The sequence below is a fragment of the Abramis brama genome (genome assembly GCF_963993115.1).
Source record: "Abramis brama genome assembly, chromosome: 9".
NCBI classification, from domain to species: Eukaryota; Metazoa; Chordata; class Actinopteri; order Cypriniformes; family Leuciscidae; genus Abramis; species Abramis brama.
The window spans coordinates 33,454,862-33,477,177 of record NC_139971.1 but is presented as its reverse complement, the minus strand read 5'-3'; the positions used below and the strand labels follow the sequence as shown (position 1 = coordinate 33,477,177).

General features: G+C 37.5%; 1 protein-coding gene across 2 annotated transcripts in view; it reads right to left on the bottom strand.

Annotated features, from left to right (window-relative positions):
• The window catches only part of cttnbp2 (cortactin binding protein 2), a 50,063-nt gene that overhangs the window by 25,716 nt on the left and 2,031 nt on the right, over positions 1-22,316 (bottom strand). For both annotated transcript variants that reach the window (XM_084123737.1, XM_084123738.1), the window contains exon 2: positions 20,774-20,881. In XM_084123737.1, the coding sequence (XP_083979863.1) occupies positions 20,774-20,881 (108 nt within the window). The remainder of the gene's footprint in view (positions 1-20,773; positions 20,882-22,316) is intronic.

The window sequence follows — 22,316 nt, the reverse complement described above, 5'->3', positions numbered from 1 at the left end:
GTTTCAAAAAGACTGAGCATTACACCATGGTCTACAACAGAATATTGATCAAGTGGAAAGGAAGGATTTATCATCTTCACAATCCTTATGGTGGTCATTCCTATTATGCAGTACACTTTTTAAATCTTTAACCTTGCATTTTAACTGCTTATGTTGTATAAAAATTCAAGAAAACATGTTTTATTATTAGCAAGACCCTCAGAATGTGGAGAAACATTATAGAGAGACAGTTTTGACCAAGATTTGACCAGTTTTTCATTTTAGAAGATACTTGACCTAGGAAGCACAGCATGAACACAGCTGAAAGAGAAACAGCAAATTAAAACATACTTCTGTTATTCTGATCAACAACTGTAAAGGACCTAGTAAACATCGCAAAGTCTTGAGGAAAAAAGAGAGCAGGGGAGCATGAGGAGGGGGTTGAGGGAGAGATTGAGAGCAAGAGAGAGAGAGAAAGATCTAAAGAGATGGGAATCTGGAGGCGGGAGAAACGTCTGTGTGTCATGGCAGACAGAGAATGGAGGGCTTTGAGATTCTCAGCCATCTGGCACTTTCCTCTAGACTTTCACAAATCTCTTCTATAATCACAGAGGCTGTGCCGTCCCTCCTCCTCCTTATGTACTACTTTATCTGTCCATCACGGACAAGAGCAACACACAACACATTCTGTGGTATCAAGGGTAAAGATGATCAGAGATCAACATTCTTGTTCAAAGCAAAAGGCGGAGGAAACTAGCCACAAATCAACAGAGTAATGTCTGACTGTAGGGCTTGATATTATTATTGTTCGTGAAACATCAGAACAAAGCTGCTCTGTACAAAACACTTCTGTTAATTCTAACACAAATTATTTAGCTAGTTATAATAAGGCCATGATTTAGTTGTCACTTTCCATTATACGAGATTTAAGTCTTTTAGTAGCCTACATCAGGCATTAATTTCTATTTTGCTGCAACAGTTTATTATAACAGACACTGGTAAACCCCTCACTTCAGGCCAAAACTTAACTTACCAAAATTACAAGAAGATTATTCAAGGGCCATATCATACATTTCCGTAATCCACTTGTAACTGAAGTCAAAATTTTGCTTTTCAAGAAAAGAGACATTTACTCACCCTCATGTCGTTTCAAACCTTATAGCTTTTCTTTCTTCTGCAGAACACAAAATTTATTTGAAGAACGTTGGTAACCAAACATCATTGGAGCCAGTTCACTTAAATTTTTATAAAATAAAATGAAAGACATTTCTCAAAATACTGTACCTTCTTTTATATTCCACAGAAGAAAGAAATTCATACAGGATGTTTGGAACAACGTGAAAGTAAGTAAATTATGACAGAATTGTCATTTTTGGATTAACTATCCCTTTAAAGCAACACTAAGGAACTTTTCCTCTTCGGTCGCCCTACAGGTTGGAAGTGGAATTGTCCATTATCACTGTCGTAAATAATTTCGCCGCCTGCAGCCTACTGTCGCACGCACGCTCGTTGTTTATCTAGCACCGGCTTTGGAATGAACGATGTCCACAGATAAGGTAGAGTATGTTGCATGATTTCATGAAAGTATGATGTATTGCGACATCAGACACGAAGAAAAACTAAATAATGACTATTGTAACGCTTGACGTAGAGCAAATCAAATTTGTAGTTTTCTTATGTCTCATTCGAACTCATACAGAAATGCGACCCGTTTGGCAAACTTGCATAGTGTGGTTATAGCAGATATAGGGCTGCAACGCGAATCCAGAAGTGCCTTTCACCCTGTTACGACTTGAGGAACCACTGATACGATTTTGGAAACATTATTTTAAAGTAAAAAAAAGTTACTTAGTGTTGCTTTAATATGGGCAGGCATGTGCTAATATGCATCGATATCATAGCAATTTGCCAAAATCATGCCAATTTTTCTTGGCATCCAAATGGTGGACTGCAGAGGAAGCAGGAAACATCTTATTGCCCATTAAATGCCAAGCCAAGGTTATTTATACAGCTACGTGTCCTGATCTGACTCGGTTTTTAGGGGATGAATAAGACAAGAAACCCTGTTGAAACATCACATACTCTCTCTGCCAGATTTTGAGCTTAAATTGTGTACACAGGACTCCTAGTGGAGTTCAGGCAGGTCTCTGGTATTATTAGCATTAACCTTCACAGGCACGCGCTGGTTGAGTGAGGGGTCCAGGGCACCCTGCCAAAGGGGAAGAGGTACTGAAAATGAGCAGAGAGAGAGGGGAGGACAATGACGGTTTGAGGGGAGTGACAGGGGATGACTGAAACTGGGAACCAAGGTGAGGATTAAGGAAGAGCCAATATACTATTTCCCAACGAGTATGATTATCTAAAAAGTATAATTATCCAAAGCACCAACACATTTTTGAAGCTTTTTTTTGTGGCAATTTCTGTTAAAAGGTGAAGTATCGAGTCACTTCCTCTTAATGTCATCGAACTGGACCAAGCCAAGGCCAATGCAAGTGTTAAGTTTCTATGGGAGCCACAAACCCCAAAAATCTGCCATGGATTTCCAGCATTACCCTCAGACATATTACACTGACTAGAAGAGGTTAGCTCATGTGTAAGGCTTTTCTGTGAGAGAAAGCTATTTTTCTGTGTCTCTTCTGTTTGAATGTGAGTGCATGTCCAAAGACTCTCACAAGGGGCCTTTCAATTAGACCAACACAGAGCTGGCTTTGTGAGCCAAGGACTTCCGCAGCTCTCCTAACCCAAATGCGAGATCAAAAGGCATCAGGCTAGTGGAGGGGAAAAGAGGAACGGAGAGGAAATTTAGTCTTGTGACAGTCACATCACAGTTAAAGACTCGGAGTCAAACATTTTCACAGCAGTTTTCCTGGACAGATTGAATGGCTCAATGTTGACGATCAGGCAGAATAGCATATGGTATAGAGCCTGTGTATTGTTTGGTTTTGGTAGAAAATTAGGGCACTAGGGGTTTCTATTCAGGGGGTAAAGGGAGAGGACAGGGTCCACAGGGAGAGAGAGAATCTGGGCAACCGAGGGGTCCCTACAGGCCAACCCACCCCCCATCTGAAAACCTCCAATACCAACCACCATCTGTCATACCCTCTCATTCAAGTACTAGCCCTAACCCATAAGTACAACCCTTAGTGCCTAAGGTCGAAAATGAATACGCAACACCAAATGTAATTTAAATTAAAATATTTAAAATAATACTTTTATTCAGCAAGTTTGCATTAAATTGTTCAAAATTAATGGAAAAGACATTCTTAATGTTAAAAAAAAGATGTCTATTTCAAATAAATGCTGTTCTTTTGAATCATCTATTGATCAAAGAATCCTGAAAAATGCACCACGGTTTCCACAAAAATATGAAGTATTAATATAAATATTAAGCAGCACAACTCCACAATTTGAATCTACAAATTCATATAGAATATATACACTATGGTACAGATACAGTATTTTTTTATTAATATTTAATATATATTTGATTTTATTTAAATGTAAAATATAATTATTTAATTAAAGCTGCAGTCCGTAACTTTTTTGGGTTAAAAATTATCCAAAATAAATTTGAGCAAGTACATAACCAGCCAGTGTTCAAAACTATCTGCTTGCCTTAGCTCGATTCAAAACGGTAAGCTTGTAATCATGTTTTTAATTCCAGTAGTACTGGTGGATTTCCGCGGGAAATTCGAGCATGTCTTTCGAGGAGTCTCGGGTAGTAGGCTATGTTGCGTGTGAGGATGTTGGAGGTGGAGATTTATAGCCTTTTCTCACAGCACTTGATATAATTAAACTTGTCAATTTAATGGCGGATCCAGAAAGGTTCAAACGACAGTCACCAGTGACAACTGGAGATTCACCCGTTGTAAAACGCAAAAGACTTCGGACTTCTGAGTGGCTACAGAAAAAAAGACACTGCAACCGGGCCCATGCGAAAACAAGGATAAATATCGGAAATGCATTAAATGTAGTCACGCAATGCTGATGTTGTTAACATTAACAATTTGAGAACAAAGTATAATTTGCACGGTTTGACGTGATATGATAAGCGATCAATAGATTTAATCAGCGCGATTTACTGCAATGCTTTTTTCCCCTTAGTTGGTCAGAACAAAAGTGGATGTTACTTACATGTTCAGATGAAAATTCTTATGTTGGTCATACTTCCAAAAAGTAGAATCTGTGATTCCGAATGAGAGTATCCACACCGGCGCGGTGACTGACAGCCGCACATTCTCCTCAAAACATTGGATTCATCCGCGCTGTGCCGTGCCGAGGCACAACCCACGTAAAGTTGATAACTGAGAAAGTTGTTGATAGCTGATAAAGTTGACCTTCAAATCTCAACTTAAAACTCATCTATTCACCATGCTCAGTAAATAATTATTTCCCTCTCTATTTCTCTGTCTTCCACTTTTTCATTTTTTATGTACACGTTTACTTTATCGAAACTGATGTTTTCTTTGATTCTATAACTTCTCATTTTAATTATTTGTAGTATTGGTTGTGTCCATCTGCTTTTCTGTTTGTTTGATTGTTATAATAAGCAGATTGCTTGTCTCTTTGTCTGTCAACTGCTTGTATTATTTTGTGAAGTGACCTTGGGTTCTTGAAAGGCTCTATAAAAAATAAACATATTATTATTATTAATTCCGCGAATAACTGCAATTGCAGATTTTGAACAGAGATGGCAACAAAGAGGAAAAACTATGGACTGCAGCTCCAAAAATTAAAGTAATTGAAGTAATATTGTAAGAACTGTATTTATGGCTACTTAATTCAACTGCACGTTGCTATTACAGGTGTTGTAAAAAAATAAATAATAATAATTATAGCTTGTACCAGCACATGTGGCTGGTTTCTGCTGTCTCTTCAGGGGGTATACTGATCAGCTTACCTCAGAGGACGTGATAGAAACATTATTCTCATGACATCTGTTCAGGCAAAATAGGGTAAATGACATTGTGCCATTTGTCAAATATCTATTAAAAGTAGCAATCCAGTTAATGAGACGCAGCTGAGTGAAGCTGAACTGACAGAGTTAAGAGACAAAATCAATAACAAACAATTCCGGCAATGAAGAAATCCTGTACATTTAATTACAAGCTGTCTATAAACACTATTGAGCAGGGAATGTCAAAACGAAGGAAAAACAGTGAAACAAACTTGATCTCAATTGAGAGGAAGGAAAGTCGGCATGAAAATAAGACACTGATGCCATATAGAGACATTACTACATACAGCACTGCTCATGAAGTAAAGAAGAGCTGTCATACTCCCACGTTCATACTCACTTCTGGGTCAGATTCATATTATGCTCACAGCACTGCTTTACTCTGATGTGGAACACTCACACACACAGAAATCAGCTTCCCTTTGGGATTCACTTATGGAAAGCCAGTCATGCTTTTGCGGCATATATCCCAAATGCGGCATGACATCTTCTATATGGGTGAGCAGGAGAGACGGGGATATATTCAGCCATATTTAAAGATAAGGATAAAGGTATTTGATCTGGATTAAACACTTTATACTAATACATACGCTAAAGCACACGTAATGTTCCCGTATGTTACATAAATGTGTACCACTTGGGGCATTTTTCCGTACTGTGAACAATGTGAAGCAATGAATCACGACTAACCCTGATTTTCTCTTCCTGTCAAAGTCGAAGCAACATGGCTCAAACATCCGAGTTCAGCCCCACAAGGAGCTCTTACATAAACAGGTCACAGCAGTGGCTCACTGGCATTTACAGAAGAGAAAAGATTATTTGGATTCTTTGAAGAGAAGTTGCTCAGAAGAAGTTGCCACAAATGAGTGAATCATCAACTCACAAGAGAAAGGCAAAGCTCGGTACCCTTAGCGTGCTATAGTGACAAGTGCCTGTTAAGCATACATTGAGGTTTTCACACAAACAAAACCATATTTACTTCCTCACAAGATGCACTTAGGAAGATTAAACCACAAGCCACAGTCACACACCACACATAAAGCAAAACACCAGCTGATTGGCTGCAAAAGCCAATTCCATTATTTACAGAGGAATTTACAGTGTACTCATGAGAAACTGCGCATGCTATAGCAGTATAGGATTCTCCTTTGCAATTAGAGACACAGGCTCTAAAATGCGAAGACAAAACTGGAGTGTGTGTGTGTGTGTGTGTGTGTGTGTGTGTGTATTTGTGTTGACCCAGAGAGAGCAGTTATCATGTATAGGTATGAAATGGCTTCACAAACAGTGGTCTTTTCAACCACACAGTATCATTATTTTTGCGTTACAAATATTCAAATGATCACAGAAGTACTGTGAAAAAAGTTTATAGTTGAGATATAAACACTGATGTCTACGAAGGGTAGCGATCAAAATAGAGTAAATCACCTTTTGAAAGTAACTTGGTGCTTCAAATAACGATTATATCCATTACATCGTTACGCCACTATAGGTGGTGACAAGTGACTGTTTAAAATGTATGTCATTGAATCATTCAAGATATTCGTTCAAACAAGCTGAAACAAGTAAAGTATTTATGAGTGAGTCATTGAATCATTCATTCAAACCATTTTTTTTAAAATAACTTATTACAATTGATTTTATTTTAAGTAAACTGCAACAATTAACATTTTGTCAGAACCTCTACTAAATTACGTTATTTTGTTTACTTGTCTGTTCAGAATTGTGGAAGAATTGTGATCTCTATTTGAAACAAAAAAATTGTGATTCTCAATTTATCCAGAATCGTGCAGCTCTAATATATATATATATATATATATATATACATACAGTGTGTGTGTATATATATATATATATATATATATATATATATATATATATATATATATATATATATATATATATATATATATATATATATACACACGTCTACTATGAAGGAACCCTATTTCTCCATACCAGATATCCCGCCCACATATGCTGAGTATTTATAGCAACGTCATTATATAAGGAAGCCATACATCCTTTAATTATTTAACACAGCTGAATGCATGAGGGTTTGGTGGGGGGTTGGTTGGGGGATGGTAGTTTTTTTCCCCCACCGAGTCATTGAAACAGAACTTGAGAGGGATTCAGTATATTTCCGCCTCTAGATCGACAGGCACTGCTGGAACGCTAAAACTGGTCATGCCTCTCTAATGATGTTTGTGGCCTATTTTAATTACCCTCTCAAATGAACTACATCTCTGTGAGGAGCTCCGCAGACCAATCTAAGAAAAGCCAATAAACATGTGAAACCCATAGCCTGCACACAACCTTACAGATTCAGACATGCAACTTTCCTAACAAATACAATCAAATAAAATAGTTCTCGTCTGTAAGAAGTATGTTTTCATATAACCATTCACTATGTAAATGTAAAAACATAACCATATCTATGCTATTTTCAGTTGAAAAAAAGCAAGAATTCTCAAGAGTCAGACCATGTATGCGTCACATAAAGGGCGTCTTCTGTACTGCACTTCATTACAGGCATGTAGGCAGCTCCATTTTGAGTGACACTATTTGTTTTCCTCAAGCAGCTAAAACAAGCTCAAAATGGATGACAAATTTTTTCATAAATATGTCAGCTTATTTCAAACAGCCAATGAATAAAGGATTGCACCATACAGTATACTGCAAACTTGTTTCAATACTAGAACAGATTCTTACACCAGTCCAGGAAATTCTTAACTGACTTGATGAAATATTATTCATTACTTTTAAGCAATGTCCTTGAGCCTGAGGAGTTTCATCCTACATTATATATGTCTTCTTAGCCTTCAGGGTAGCTTAGTAGTACAAACGTATTTATTTTAAGGATGTACTTAGTATAGTCTGAGAGGAAGGCTTGATAGTAAATTCTCAGACACAAACAGTTCAGAAATTCAAGAATGAAGAGAAAGTCTCTTAAAGCCCTGTGAAATCAAAATTGAGTTCTGTGGCATTTAGTCCATGTCTGTTAGCTCTGAAGCCATGTATTTAAGTGCAGGACACACTAAGCCGACATCAAAGAACCAGCGGCGGTGAAAGTTGATTGTGTTGTCGCCTCTCGTCGGCTGCGTCTCAGCCAAAAACCTGCGCTTGAAAACACGAAAAGGACTAAAGTCGACTGTCAACTAGCACGTGTGTTCTGCGCCTGCATATAAGTAAATATGTCTATTTCTGTCTTGACTTCTTTGCTCGCTTTCATCACTTTCGCTTTTATTCTTGTGAACCAACTCGTTCGCTAAGCTGAACAGCGAATCAGATTTCTCTCTCACCAATGGCCCGACACAGATTCAACATGCTGAAGCAGCCACAAAAAAACAAACAGACAGCGCCAATGGTGCAGAACACAGCAAAACTAAGCCGACCGACGTATAAAAACTGCCTGACGGCCGACCATTGGCTTGATGTGTCCCATCCTTTAGTTTACTCCTAACTCCAGTAGCAAATAAAATTGTCTTTCACACAGAACACAATAAAGTTGAATGAAAAACAATGAAAGATCTAGAGATGCGTTTTTCAAAAGCTGAACTTCTGTTAAAGGGTAACTCTCGCCAAAATTGAACCTAGACTCTTTTTGTTAATCTACCCAAGTCAAACTTTCATGTAAAAGCATAATTAGAATGGAAACGCCACTTTTAAGATTGACCGTATTATCGTTTTAGGTCAAAATGCCTTTTGAATGGGAGTGCATGGGGCACTATTTTTAAAACACTAAGGAGGCTCGACACAATATAAAACATTGCTCGAAGTATCACCAGGGGCTCTACACATGAACTTGAGCATTGACTACATTGTTTGTGAACAGAGTTTACTAAAAAGAAAGGTTTTGTACAACTCACTTTATCAGTTAGTGTTTCCGGTGGCTAGAATTTTGTCAGTCAAAAGAAGTCGATCTCTGAATGCAACGTAATGAACTGACACCATATGAGGAAATGTCAAGAACTTGTAATTTCAATGAAAAGCATGATAACTTAGATAAAAAATATCTGTGAATTTATATGGAAACAAGCTTTAGGAGCTTTCCATCTTCACTCTCCTCATGTTACATTGCATTCGTAGATCGACTACTTTTGACTGACAAAATTTCAGCCACCGGAAACACTAACTGATAAAGTGAGTCGTACAAAACTTTTCTTTTTAGTAAACTTTGTGTACACAAACAATGTTCTCAATGCTCAAGTTCATGTGTAGAGCCCCTGGTGATACTTCGAGCAAAGTTTCATGTTGTGTCGAGCCTTCTTAGTGTTTTAAAAATAGCGATTTTGATGCTATCATAGAAGTGCCCCAAGCACTCCCATTCAAAAGGCATTATGACCTAAAACGAAAACACGGTCAAACTTAAAAGTTTGACTCGGGTAGATTAACAAAAAGAGCCTAGGTTCAATTTTGGCGAGAGTTACCCTTTAACTTGATGGTCACGTCTGGTGTAGGCACAGTGTTATGGGAAAAATGGACTAAAGACTCATCCTGCACTACACAGACTTTTGTCCAATCAAATACCCCCTAGAATGAGAATGTGTCTCCCAATAATACCACCAGCAATTGACTAGCAAGTTGCAAATCAAGTGAAATGGCTGACATAAGTATAGCTTATTTACTTCTTTTTTTTTTAAAGGATTCATAATAGAGATGTCTGGCCATCTTCATGAGAAGATAACTAAGGTTGCCAAAAAAAAAAAAAAAAAAACACGGCTCTGACAACAACAGAGTTTGATGAAATTTAAGTTACTGGCAGCAGACCAGTTACTGGCACATGAAGTGACTAAACTGCCGTTCGGCTCTCAGTGAGAAACAGCCCGGCCTCATCCCAACTGACATTTTAAACAACGAGTATTCAGCTTCTGCCTCATTTCAGTTTTTGCTGTAAGGTTTTGAGGAAGGAAAAACAAAGGTCGTGTGACTGAGTGGTTAAAGTGCCCCTGTAGTCAATAATTTTTTCCCTTAAAACTCATCTTTGAACACCAAAATGACACATTTAAATGTTTTTTCCCCTGTGAAAAAAATTCTTCATGCCTTAAAATAGCTTGAATGTAAACACCCTTGCTTCATTTAGTACACGTGAATCCAGGAATATGCAAATTAGCCCCGTCTCCACTCACTCGCACCAGCTCAGAGATCCCCTCGGTCAACATTACTGTAGTAAACGCTGCGCAATGGTATCACTCTTTACAATGACGGACACATAACTGTAATTAATATGATTAGCCTTTTGCTTGACTACATTATCAAACAGCTAATAATGTGTTAATGTTACATGAACCATGTTCCCATTCGCCATCTAAGAGTCAGACAGCTGCCTTCTAAAAATTAGTATCCTTAGTAACACTTTGAAAAACTTAGAACGTCAGTGGAGAAAGGGATTTAGTTCATCATAACATCGTAATATACATCATAATTCACCCGCTATATAGCAAAAAAATCTCAGACAGGATGATTAGGGGCTCTCAGACAACAGCGCAAGATCCAACACAATGGCCAAAGATGGAATGGGATGCATTTAAAGGGAGCCAGTTTTAAGGGCAAGCAAGGACAATTAGACACTTACCTTTTTGCTTTCCAAGGACTATGAACAGCAATTTGTATGCTAGCAGGATCTTGTCTCAGCCTAATTTCAGAACAGCGTCATATCTCCTCAGACAGTGGGAAGGACAAAACAGCCCCAGAAGGACTACACATTGACAAAGGCCTGCTTGTGCTGCATACCCCTGAAGTCTGTCAGAATGTCTCTAACCCATCATGATTCCAATATAGAATAACAAACAGAAACTGTACTGACCACAAAGAGACACAGGCGTAACTATCGGTAAGCAGGGTACGCGGTTGCTTACGGGCCTGGACCAATCAGGGGCCCGCGTGACTGGAAGATATTGACTGATAGCCGGGGCCCCCATCACATTTTACTACTTTTAGTCTGATCGCATTTTACTTTATCACAAATTGATTTGATATTATTAAATTTATGTTTGAAACGAAAATGATAGATTTTGGTGTAATTTGTTTCGAATTGGGAAAGGGGAATCCAATTTGAATCCCAGATATGGAAAGTGATCATGTGTATTGCGTGCAAAACAGTAAAAACGCTGAACTTGAGACAGACAATATCGATATGGAGTCGTCGTCAAATTGTAACCTCTTATTATCAATCTACTTATTTGAACCGGGCTGATCGGATCGCACCTTTTTAAGTTATTCACTTTACAAATAACACTAATCTGCTACACACACATACCACCATTCGAAAGTTTGGGGTCGGTTGGAAATGTTTTCGAGAGAAGTCTCTTATGCTCAGACTGCACACCAAGTCAATATTTGATAAAAAATAGAGTAAAACTGTAATATTGTGAAATGTAATTACAATTCAAAGAAACCGTTTTCGATTTTAATATATTTTAAAATGTAATTTGTTCCTGATGGCAAAGCTGAATTCAATGTCACATGATCTTTCATAAATCATTCTAATATGCTCAAGAAACATGTATTATTATTATTATGTTAAAAACAATTGTGCTTCTTAAACTTGTTTGATTATTTGATGAATAGAAAGTTCAGAAGAACAGAATTTATTTGAAATATAATTTTTTTGTAACAATGTTTAAGTCTTAGCTGTCACGTTTGATTAATTTAATGCACCCTTGCTGAATAAAAATATTATTAGGGCCCAAGCCCTGAAAGGGCGAAGGCCCTATTGTTTCCGTAAGGAATTTGTTTTGTTTTTTTTTGCCTTTTTGCCACTTTTGGGGCCCTTAACATTCTCAAAAACTCTTGAAATTTTGCACACACGTCAGAACCTGCGGCCATCAGGGCTGGACTGAAGCTGGTACCCGGGCGTGGCAGGGGGGCTCGACAGCGCCCCCTGGAATGGTGTCCGAAAACTTGGTCCATAAATCAAACACGCTTGCATGTAATAATATGAAACTCAGTAAACATATAGATCTCATCGGGCCGCACAACTTTCGTGCTCTAAGTTTTACGCCAGCCCAACAGGAAGTCGGTTATTATACGTTGTTTGGAAAACGCATACAATGGAATGTGAAATACTCCTCCTAGGGAATTCATCCAATCACCACGAAACTCGGTGTGAATGAAGTCAAGACATTGAGGATGAATTCTTGCGAACAGTTTTTTTTGATATCTCGAACGGTTTGGCCGTGCTGAGGAAACAAATTTATGACGAATAATGGGACACAGGAAGTGTGTTATAGCTTCTGCATACATTAACTGATCTTGATGAAACTTCAGCAGTGTATTCGTTGTAAGAGGCCGATCACATGGATGTGACTATTGTGAGTCAAAGTTATAGCGCCACCAACTGGCAGCAGGAAGTGTGTCACTTTCAAAATGCTTTGAAATCACTCTCTTATTTTTACCCGATTTGCTTCAAACTTTATGTGTATAATGTAGACACACGGTAGATGTAGACCTGTGAAAGGATTATTGATATCTTAGATACTGTTGCCGTGGCAACGCATCAAACTTTAATATTCTTTTCGGATGCTTTTGAGACTCTTCACATGCTTGAAAATGCATGAAACTCGACAGACACATCACATTTATTATCCAGTAGACATGTGCAAAGTTTCAGAAATGGGCGTGGTGAGGGGCTCAATAGCCCCACCTTTAGTCAAAAATGGGGGCTTAGTTTTTCCTAGAATCACAAAAATCGGTATGTATATTGTTCTCATCGAGCCGGACAACTTTCTAATTTACAGTTATTAACTCCCACCAACAGGAAGTCAGATATTTTGGTTTGAATGTGATTTTTTTGGAGAATTCTCTCTCTCTCTCTCTCTCTCTCTGTATCTGTGTCTCTGTGTGTGTGTGTGTGGGGGGGGGGGATTTGTCTGTTAGGAGAGATTTGCTTTTATAATTGTTTTTCAAGGTTTCAGGGGCTGTTGGGGCCCTTAACGTGCTCGAAAACTCTTGAAACTTTGCACACAGGTCAGAACCTGCGGCCATCAGGGCCGGGCTGAAGCTGGTACCCGGGCGTGGCAGGGGGGCTCAACAGCGCCCCCTTGAATGGGGTCCGAAAACTTGGTCCATAGATCAAACTAGCTTGCATGAATTAATATGAAACTCGGTACACATATAGATCTCATCGGGCCGAACAACTTTCGCACTCTTAAGTTATACGCCAGCCCAACAGGAAGTCAGCTATTATGGGTTGTTTGGAGAACGCTTGCTGTGGAATTTGAAACACTCCTCCTAGAGAATTAATTCAATCCCCATCAAACTCGGTGTGCATGAAGTCAAGACATTGAGGATGCTAAATTGCGGACGGATTTTTGATATCTCGAACGGTTTGGTCGTGGCGAGGAAACGAATTTATGGCGAGAAAAGAGAAACACGAAGTGTTATAACTTCTGCATACATTAACTGATCTTGATGAAACTTCAGCAGTGTGTTCGTGGTAAGAGGCCGATCAGATGGATGTAACTATTGTGAGTCAAAGTTATAGCGCCACCAACTGGCAGCAGGAAGTGTGTCACTTTCAAAATGCTTTTGACAAAAGTGGGGGGGTTAGTTTTACCAACAGTTACAAAAATCAGTACGTATATTGGTCTCATCGAGCCGGACAACTTTCTAATTTACGGTCATTAGCTCTGACCAAAAGGAAGTCAGATATTTTGGTTTGAATGTGGATTTCTTTGCAAAATCAGCCTCTGAATTTTTACCCACTCCTCTTAAGTGGTTAATTTTATTCCCACCAAACTTTTTCAACATGATGAAAATACATTAAAAATGCTAAATTGTGAACGGATAATACATATCTCAAACAGTTTTGCTATGGCGAGGGATTAAAGTAATGTCAAAAATGGAAACACTGAAAGCCTCATATCTTCTAAAAATGTAATTATACACCATTTATTTCTATATAAAATTATACAAATATCAGAACTAAACCCATTTTATTCTTCTTTTTTTTCAATTTAATAATTGTTTATGTTTAAAAACAGCCAGAATGTTTTTTTAGTCCAAAAAATAAATAAATCATGTCATTCATAGTGCTATACTGCCCTCTTGTGTTCAAAATCAGGTAGGCCTATTGTATCTATATAAAAATATACTAGGTATGTGACGGTGAGAATTTTTTACCACCGGTTAATCAACGGGTTAATCAATGTTAATCAATGTTGTGGAATATTTTCAGTGTATTATAAAATCAGAATAAGGTAAGACAAGTAATATTTTCTGTCTTTTATATGTATATATATATATATATATATATATAAATATAGCTGCAAGCAGCGATGAAGGGCCAAAGCCGGCGGCACCGCCACCCCGGTGCCTTTAGGTAACTAAAGTCACCGGGGTTGTGGTGCCACCGGCTTGGCCCCGTAATCGCTGCTCGCAGCTATATTTATTATTTTTTTTTTTGTATTACTTACCCCAAACTTTTAAACAGTAGTTTAACAATAGATTATTTAATTTTCTGCAAACAAACACAAGACTGCAAGAGATGGTACAAATTTTGTTCGGTATGTGGTATTGTCAGCTGCAGAAACAAAAATAACTGGTGATGAAAATTAGGCATAGCAGGACATTATGTTTTTTGTACAAAACAAATGACATATTAAACAGACTGTATTCTCATGTCTCACAGTTTTCAGTTGTGTCAAATGAAAAATGCTTTCTACTCTAAGTAAATTTGTTTATCTGCCATCACAAATAAAATATGTATTAATTTTCCCTCCAGACTGAGGGCATTTCTGTACCATCTGATCAACAATTTAATTAATATAAACTTTTGCAACATTATACTGTTCAATACCCTAATCTAGTAAATCTGCCGCATTATGGCGCATCAGGACAATTCCATTCACTTAGGACACAATGTGATAGATTAATAATAGATTATATTATTAATGATATTGGGGCATCTGTGTGCTTTTAGGCTGTGATGGTTAAGACAACATTTCCACATCATAACCCTAATCTCTCTCAAAGAGAGTCTGGTGGAGCGGCGGCTGTCACATCAACAGGGCTGGTCTTCATCTGGCCTCCAGCCAGAAATAACAGCAAGTTAACATGGTGCCCATGACCTGAGCGCTCACTCAAACAGATAATCACCCAAACGGGACGCTTCCTGCCACCGTTCCATCATATTTAACAACATCACGCTCAAAATGACACAGCAAAGTATGTGATGCAGGCCTCCTTTAACCTCGGCTAAACCAGTTTCAAAATCAATTTTGACATTTTCAAAATCCTAAAATGAATTATTTTTGTAAACTTTCTTTATTTTTGCCTGTTGGACACCAAAACCATTTTATTGATTCCCACCTACTACATTTGATGAATCAGTTGACTTTATGAAATGGTGGTCCCCCCCTTCTTTCACTTCTGCACACAACTGCACTAAAAAGCTTGAAGGATACTACTTCAGCGCTCTTTTCTGGTAAATTCTGCTTAAACTGTTCAGGCAAAAAGAAAGCCATTAGGGTAAAAGCAAACAAAATGGCTGACTCGATGCTTGTGGTGCTTGATTTATTCTGCTTATTCCAGGACATTGCAATGATTCTTTATCTTTCGTGTTTACAAATGATTGAGAGTGCACTTATAAATAAAGGGGAGGGTGCTGGAAAATACCTCAGATGGGGGTCTATAAATTCAAGAGATTTTCAACTGTTTGGATAGTGTTCTCATAACATGCGCTTCTGTCCGTCCATCCATCCAGCCACCCACACGCAATAACACTCGGCTGACTGTCGCCTGCCTCGCTGAATGGCAGCGTGAGGATCAGCTAAGCTGATCTTACAGACACGTGCATGTGGAATTATGGTTCTGCTTCTTGCATTTGACAGATAGAATGTAAAATGTGATGGAAAGGGGGGTGGAGAGAGAGAGAGAGGGAGAGAGAGAGAGAGAGAGAGAGAGAGAGAGAGAGAGAGAGAGAGAGAGAGAGAGAGAGAGAGAATACTCTGACAGAACACAAACAGCTCCAAGCTGTTCTCTTTGATTTTCATGCTGCATTCAGAGATACTAATATTTAGAGCTACAGACAGAGTCCAATTATAATATAATATAATATATAAAATAATATTATAAGGTCATCCGAATTATGCTTCCAGAATACCGTGTCTTAGACAAAGTAAATACTAAAAAATTAGCTCTTTCTCACATCTTCTTGTGCTTGAACGGACATATTCACACAAAAATTATGTAAAAAAATGCCTGCCTTGACGAGAATCCTAGTAAACACAGTTGGTTATGATTTGAGTGAACATAAACAGCCGAGAAAGACAATGCATGTGTATAATTATCAGTATATTGCATTAGGTCTTAAAGTGACAGTAGCCTAATATTTCTGCTACTATCTGTAGCTACGTTTACATGGACACAATCGGAATGAAATCAATCCGATTGATGAATCCGAACAAGGTGTTTACATGAATGATAAATAAAGTAATCGGGTTGATGTGCGCGTTTATATGTCACAAGTTTCAAATCGGATCTGATGTTTTGACATGCGCACACTGCACAAATATATAGAGTTTCCCTCTTTTCGCGCATAAATATTCTCCTCTATTGGTTCTTTATTTGTTTTAAAAAGCAGACGTAATATTAATTCGTCTCTGGTCATAATTTAGAGCATATTAACCGTTTTGCCGTGCTGCTTATTGATCATGCAGGAAAAATGCCCCTCCCCGCGGCCAAAACCAGTCGTCTGTGGATGAGAATTTAAAACAAGGACTGGTGGGACGTTGTCCTGCTTCACTTCACAGACGCGCGAGTGAAATGAGAATTTTAGAATGACGGGAAACTTATTAATATGACACTTTATTCAACAGGAAGAACAGCTCGTTCCGCGCGTCATACGTCATTACGCTAGTTAACAACATTGCACATGCGCAGTCCTTTCAGTTTCGGTTTTCAATCCGATCAAGTGTTTACATGTTCTCTCGATCGGATTACAAAAGGGATAAACCACCCCTTTCAATCCGATCGAAATTTCATTCGAATCGAGCTCAATCGGATCGATTAAGGTGTTTACATGAAGGTTTTTTAGTCCGATTGAGCCGTCAATCCGATTATAAGTGTCCATGTAAACGCAGCTTGTGTTTCTAATGTTAAAAAACAAAACAAAAATTAATTTATACAGTGGAGACTATTCAGTGTTATTTTACATTTGATTACTTTACTAAATGTCTCTACCTAAAAAAAACTACTGTTACTTTACTTTAATGATGTTTTAAATTGATATTAGTTAGGCTAGTAGTTTTAGCTGTGGTATTGAAAGTAGAATAGAGAATTGTGAATTTTCACTGGTATCTAGAATTTTGGGGTCATAACTGGCTGTTTTTGCAAAAACAGTTTAAAGGCCGGTAAACAATATCTATGGCCGTTAAATTTACTTAAGTCACTGGCCATTGGCAGGTGTGGCAAAAAGTTAGTTTTAGGCCCTTGAAATAACATTTTTAATTAAAAACTAAAATATTATAAAATTATATTTAAATATGATTTAATTTAAGCCGTGTATTGCAGTTCCCTGTAAAGTTACCGGGCAGTGGTGATTTGGGAATTGGCGAGTGTTCATTTTGGCCCCTGTACACACACAACAGTGTGTCTGTGTTCTATTTTTATCCATGTCACAGGAAAATAACTCTTACCCATCTACCACAAAAAGAATGTATCAAAATGTACAACGCTCCCTGTAATAGCCACTTGAACGTGAACTGGGGCAGCGGCTTCAGTAAATATGCATTCACTTCTCATCAGAGAAATAATCACTCATTTACATGAACCTGTATCCAGTTTCGTTCAGCGATGATGACCTGACATTAGCTCACGTGGCAGTGCTAGAGAGTGTGTTCAGAACGGCTTCATCTAATCATTGCGGCATAGGCAGAAAAGCAGCCAATCACATTAATAGTGCTGAAACAACCAGATAGCCTACACAACTCCAATCCACTTTGTCTATTATTCCAGGTCAGTTTTTTTGCCAAAGCTCTTATAAGTTAAAACAACACCTGGTTACACAAGTACAAAGTACAGGTGTTACAAAGTGGTTACAAAGTAAGCTAAAAATGAAAAGGGAGTGCAGCTGTGAACTACTTGGCTCTACTGTACATAGGCAGCATTTTAAGGCATTCAGAAGCGTGCTACCAATGTGAAGACTGTCCCATAATATACCGGAAGAAGCAAGATAAATGTAACAAAATATACATATAATTCATTCAGTTACCAAAAACAATAAATATAAAAAGTTTTTTTGTCAAATACTTGTGTGCTACACATTTTATTCTGATTAGAGTATTGTGGAGTTAACTTAGCAACATGCTAACACCAAACTTCCTTGATATTGTTTGTGAATCAGGCAAATATCATGTGCATTTCACATGAGGAACACTGTTTATGACCCAAGGAGTTTCTGACTATGTAGAGCCTTTCAAATCAGTCCCTGATGAGATTTTATTTCAAGAAGGTATTAAGACGTGGATACATTAGTGAAATATTGGCAAATTTGTAGGCAAAAAAAGTAGACTATTGTCAATTGTGTTGCGAAGTTGCTTCAAACCAAACAGCTTTCTGTTGGTCCTCTGTCCTTTTTTCAGCAGGGAAATTAAAAATAACATAATGGCAAACTTATGAAGATTAACTAATAAACTACATTGTGACAGAGGTTACTCTGTAGTCCTGCCATGTACACAGACCTGATTCATCCATTACTCAACTTCATGAATGGAAATAAGCACACTTAAGATGTAATGGCTTGCGAGCATCTATATTCCACATCCAGATGTCCATACGGGACTAGTCACGGTTTCAAAGTGATCTATCTGCACCAAAGACCATCCATTTTTCTTGGGATGAACTCAAAACCTGAGGTGTAGTGATGTGACTGGAAATAATGGGCTGGCTCTGAATGCAAGTCTGAGGGTTTGTAGGCATGTGACTTCACAGTTAATCTGCTTATGTCTCGCCATTGTTTCTGATGAAAAGCGATACACTGCACCGAGCTTTTTCAGCTCGCTAATTAATCGAACAGCTGACAGCTTCTTAATAATGCACAGGATTGCTGCTTTCATCTATCATGTATCAAATGCAGTATTTACAATATGGCCTAGAAAATAAACAAAATGTCATTATTTGGCTTTTTTTTAAATTGGTATGTCTAAAAGTCGGCATAGTGGTTGGCCCTATCACCATCTCCCTAAGGAAACAAACAAGACCATTGTGCTTGAGCTGGTTGCTGCGGAAAGAGAACGAGGGATGAGGGTGGGAGAGAAAGAGATAGTATATCCGCAGGGGGGGAAACCAGCTGGGAAAAACTTGCAGCCAAGGGAACAGAATTACAAAGAGAGCAGCCTCTAAAATGCATGGAAACCACCCCACAGTGAAGCGGAAGAGGGGGAATGACACAAGCGAACATCACAGACTTGCACAAACTAAGCAAAAATAGACAGGAAGGGAAATTGAGATGGAAACTGGAGACAGAAAATGTGCCCATCATTCTGTCAATACACTGGCCTAGAAACTCGCACAGACACACAGAACTAGAACACCTGAAAATATAATGACTCTCCTGACCTCAATTTTGAAAGTATATCCTTTTTTAATCTTAATCAGATTTACTTGGCATCTTACCTCGCTGTGAACGTCTGACCTTGATGCAAAGATTAACAGGGACAAATGCTGGACCATGACCTTACAATCCCCTTGACTCCGCTTCTTTGCCATGCCCTAAATACTTTCTATCTCCATAAGATTTTTTTTAAATAAAATGTGGCTGGATTGTCAAAAACATATAGCGCCTCTTTAAGTACACTACCGTTAAAGAGTTTGGGGTTAGTAAGATTTGTTAAATGTTTGAAAGAAATCTCTTATGCTCACCAATGCTACATTTATGTAATCAAAAATACAGTAAAAGCAGTAATATAGTGAAATATATAACAATTTAAAGTAACTGTTTACTATTTTTTATTTATTCCTGTGATGGCAAAGCTGAAATTTCAGCAGCCATTCCACCAGTCTTCAGTGTCACATGATCCTTCAGAAATCGAATTTTAAAATGCAGATTTGGTGTTTAAGAAACCTTTCTTGTTATTATCAAACTTGTAAACAGTTGTGCTGCTTAATATTTTTGTGGAAACTGTGATACATTTTTGTCCGGATCCTTTGATGAATGGAAAGAATTTATTTGAAATCAAAATCTTTTGTAACAATCAATTTGGTTAAAATTGATAAATTTATCTTTTTTAATATCTTTTTTTTTTTTTTTTTTATCTTCCTGCCCACAAACTTTGAAATGATAGTGTATTGGTGAGATCACAGCTAAAATGAGTAAAAATATATTAAAAATATGATGAATATAAACAAAGATGCGAAACAAATATTCAGTGCTGAAGGGAACCAAATTTTAGAATTGGACATTGCGAAACCGATATTGATCTATGGTGGCTACAGCCCAAAATATAAACATCCAGTTGAGCAGAAACAAACTAAAAGGGCATAAGATCCATAAAATCTAATAAAAACCCATCTAGACAGAGGAAATGGACTACATATGCAAGCCCAAGCAATAAATATATGGTTTATTGATTTTTCATTAAAGTCATCAGCAACTTTTTTTTCTAATATTTATGGGCTTTCAACCTTTAAAACTTATAGTAAAGCATATTGAGAGACAAGGATTTGGATAATGATATGGCATGGGCCCTGCATTCCCTATATGTGCCTAACTGCTCTTACATGCCATGAGCACATGCAGCACACACTGTGACAGCCTTCAATAATGACAATGTTGTTATTTGATACAGTTATTCTCTACAAAAGTGGGACATACAGGTGCAGAGATTTCATACTCACCCTAAGAGCTTCAATGACCAGGTCTCTGGCCTCAAGTTCTCCCTCCATGATGCTCAGAAGGGTCAGGAGCTCTGGTTTGCTCAGGTTGTCGATGTTCAGCTCGCATTTCTGAAAGACAGAGCAAGAAGACGAGCCTTGTAACAGGAAAATAACACTGCATATCTCAGATGGTCTATTAGATCCTTGGCAGAGAAGGTGTTGAGTGGGCACCAATCTCACTGCCCACAGCATTAAGTTTTTTTTACTGAAATATTAACCAACTAATTTTTTTAAAGAGTCTAGTCTGAGTTCCCTGGGGCAGTAATTAGGGATGCAATGATCTGGACAACTTTGGCCGACACCAATAAAATAAATTAATACAAATCATTGTTATTAAAATATGTATTTTGTCCCTAAATCTGTGAAATTATTTACATGTTTTACACAAACAAGAGTATTGTTGTTCTACACACTTGTGTGATATTGCTTAAATAAACTATTGGGTTTTATTACATTGTTTATTTTTTTCATTTTTTTTTTCATGCTTGTGTCTGATATGCTGATGGTTTTAATTTGGCAATGATCGGCAGATAAATATCAGTTTACAATACATTGGTGCATTTCTACAAGTAAAACTAGAGGAAAAGATAAATTATACATCATCTCAAAAACAAGTAGGCCTACTGCATTTAATGAAACCTACTTTTCCTTAACGCCTTAATCGTCTAATAAGCTATTAATAAAACAATTCATGACTCATGAATTATACAGCTTTATAAAACCATCCTTTAAATTATAATGCCCTGTACAGACATAGATGTTATTATTGTATATATGATTTTAGTTCTACATTTGTATTCTGTTTTACCATAACATTCAGAATAACTAAACAGCAGTGATACCGTCTTTTGAAGGCAATATTTTAGACTACAATATAATTAAATAAGGTATATGCAATAAAAAAAAAAAAATAAAAAAAACAGAAAATGGGATAACATCACAAAGCCAAAAAAAAAAGCTTTGTTTAACAAAAAAAAAAAAAACACCCCACAAAAGTATCACTTGTTCATGTGACTATATAATTGCATTCGATTTTTCACATTTATAGGACCTGTAACTAGGACTAATATAGCTCTAATGACCTTTCCACAAATTATGTGCTTCATTAAAAGGTCTACCTTGTTAAAGACCAACTTCTAATGTTCCAATCCATTGTATGTAAGGACTCTCGCGAGTCAGTCTCTTTGAGAAGGACTAACTAGCACATGTGACTTATCTCTGTGTAATGAAAAATAAGAGAGTAGTGAATGGTTAATCAAAATGTGTCCAGCCTTTCAGGTATGATCCTAACTGCAACACTGATCTTAGCATAGATTTGAACAAATGATTCACTTCTGAAACTGAATGTTTCTAGCACCTTAAAGATGTTAGTCACTATGATCTTTGTTTTCCATTGTTTGTTCTTGAAGAAATTAATGAGAAATTGGATGAGACTTGCAACCCCAGCCAATCGTGAGAATCCACAAATAAAGCAATACTTTAGTATGCTGAGGTCGAAGGAAAA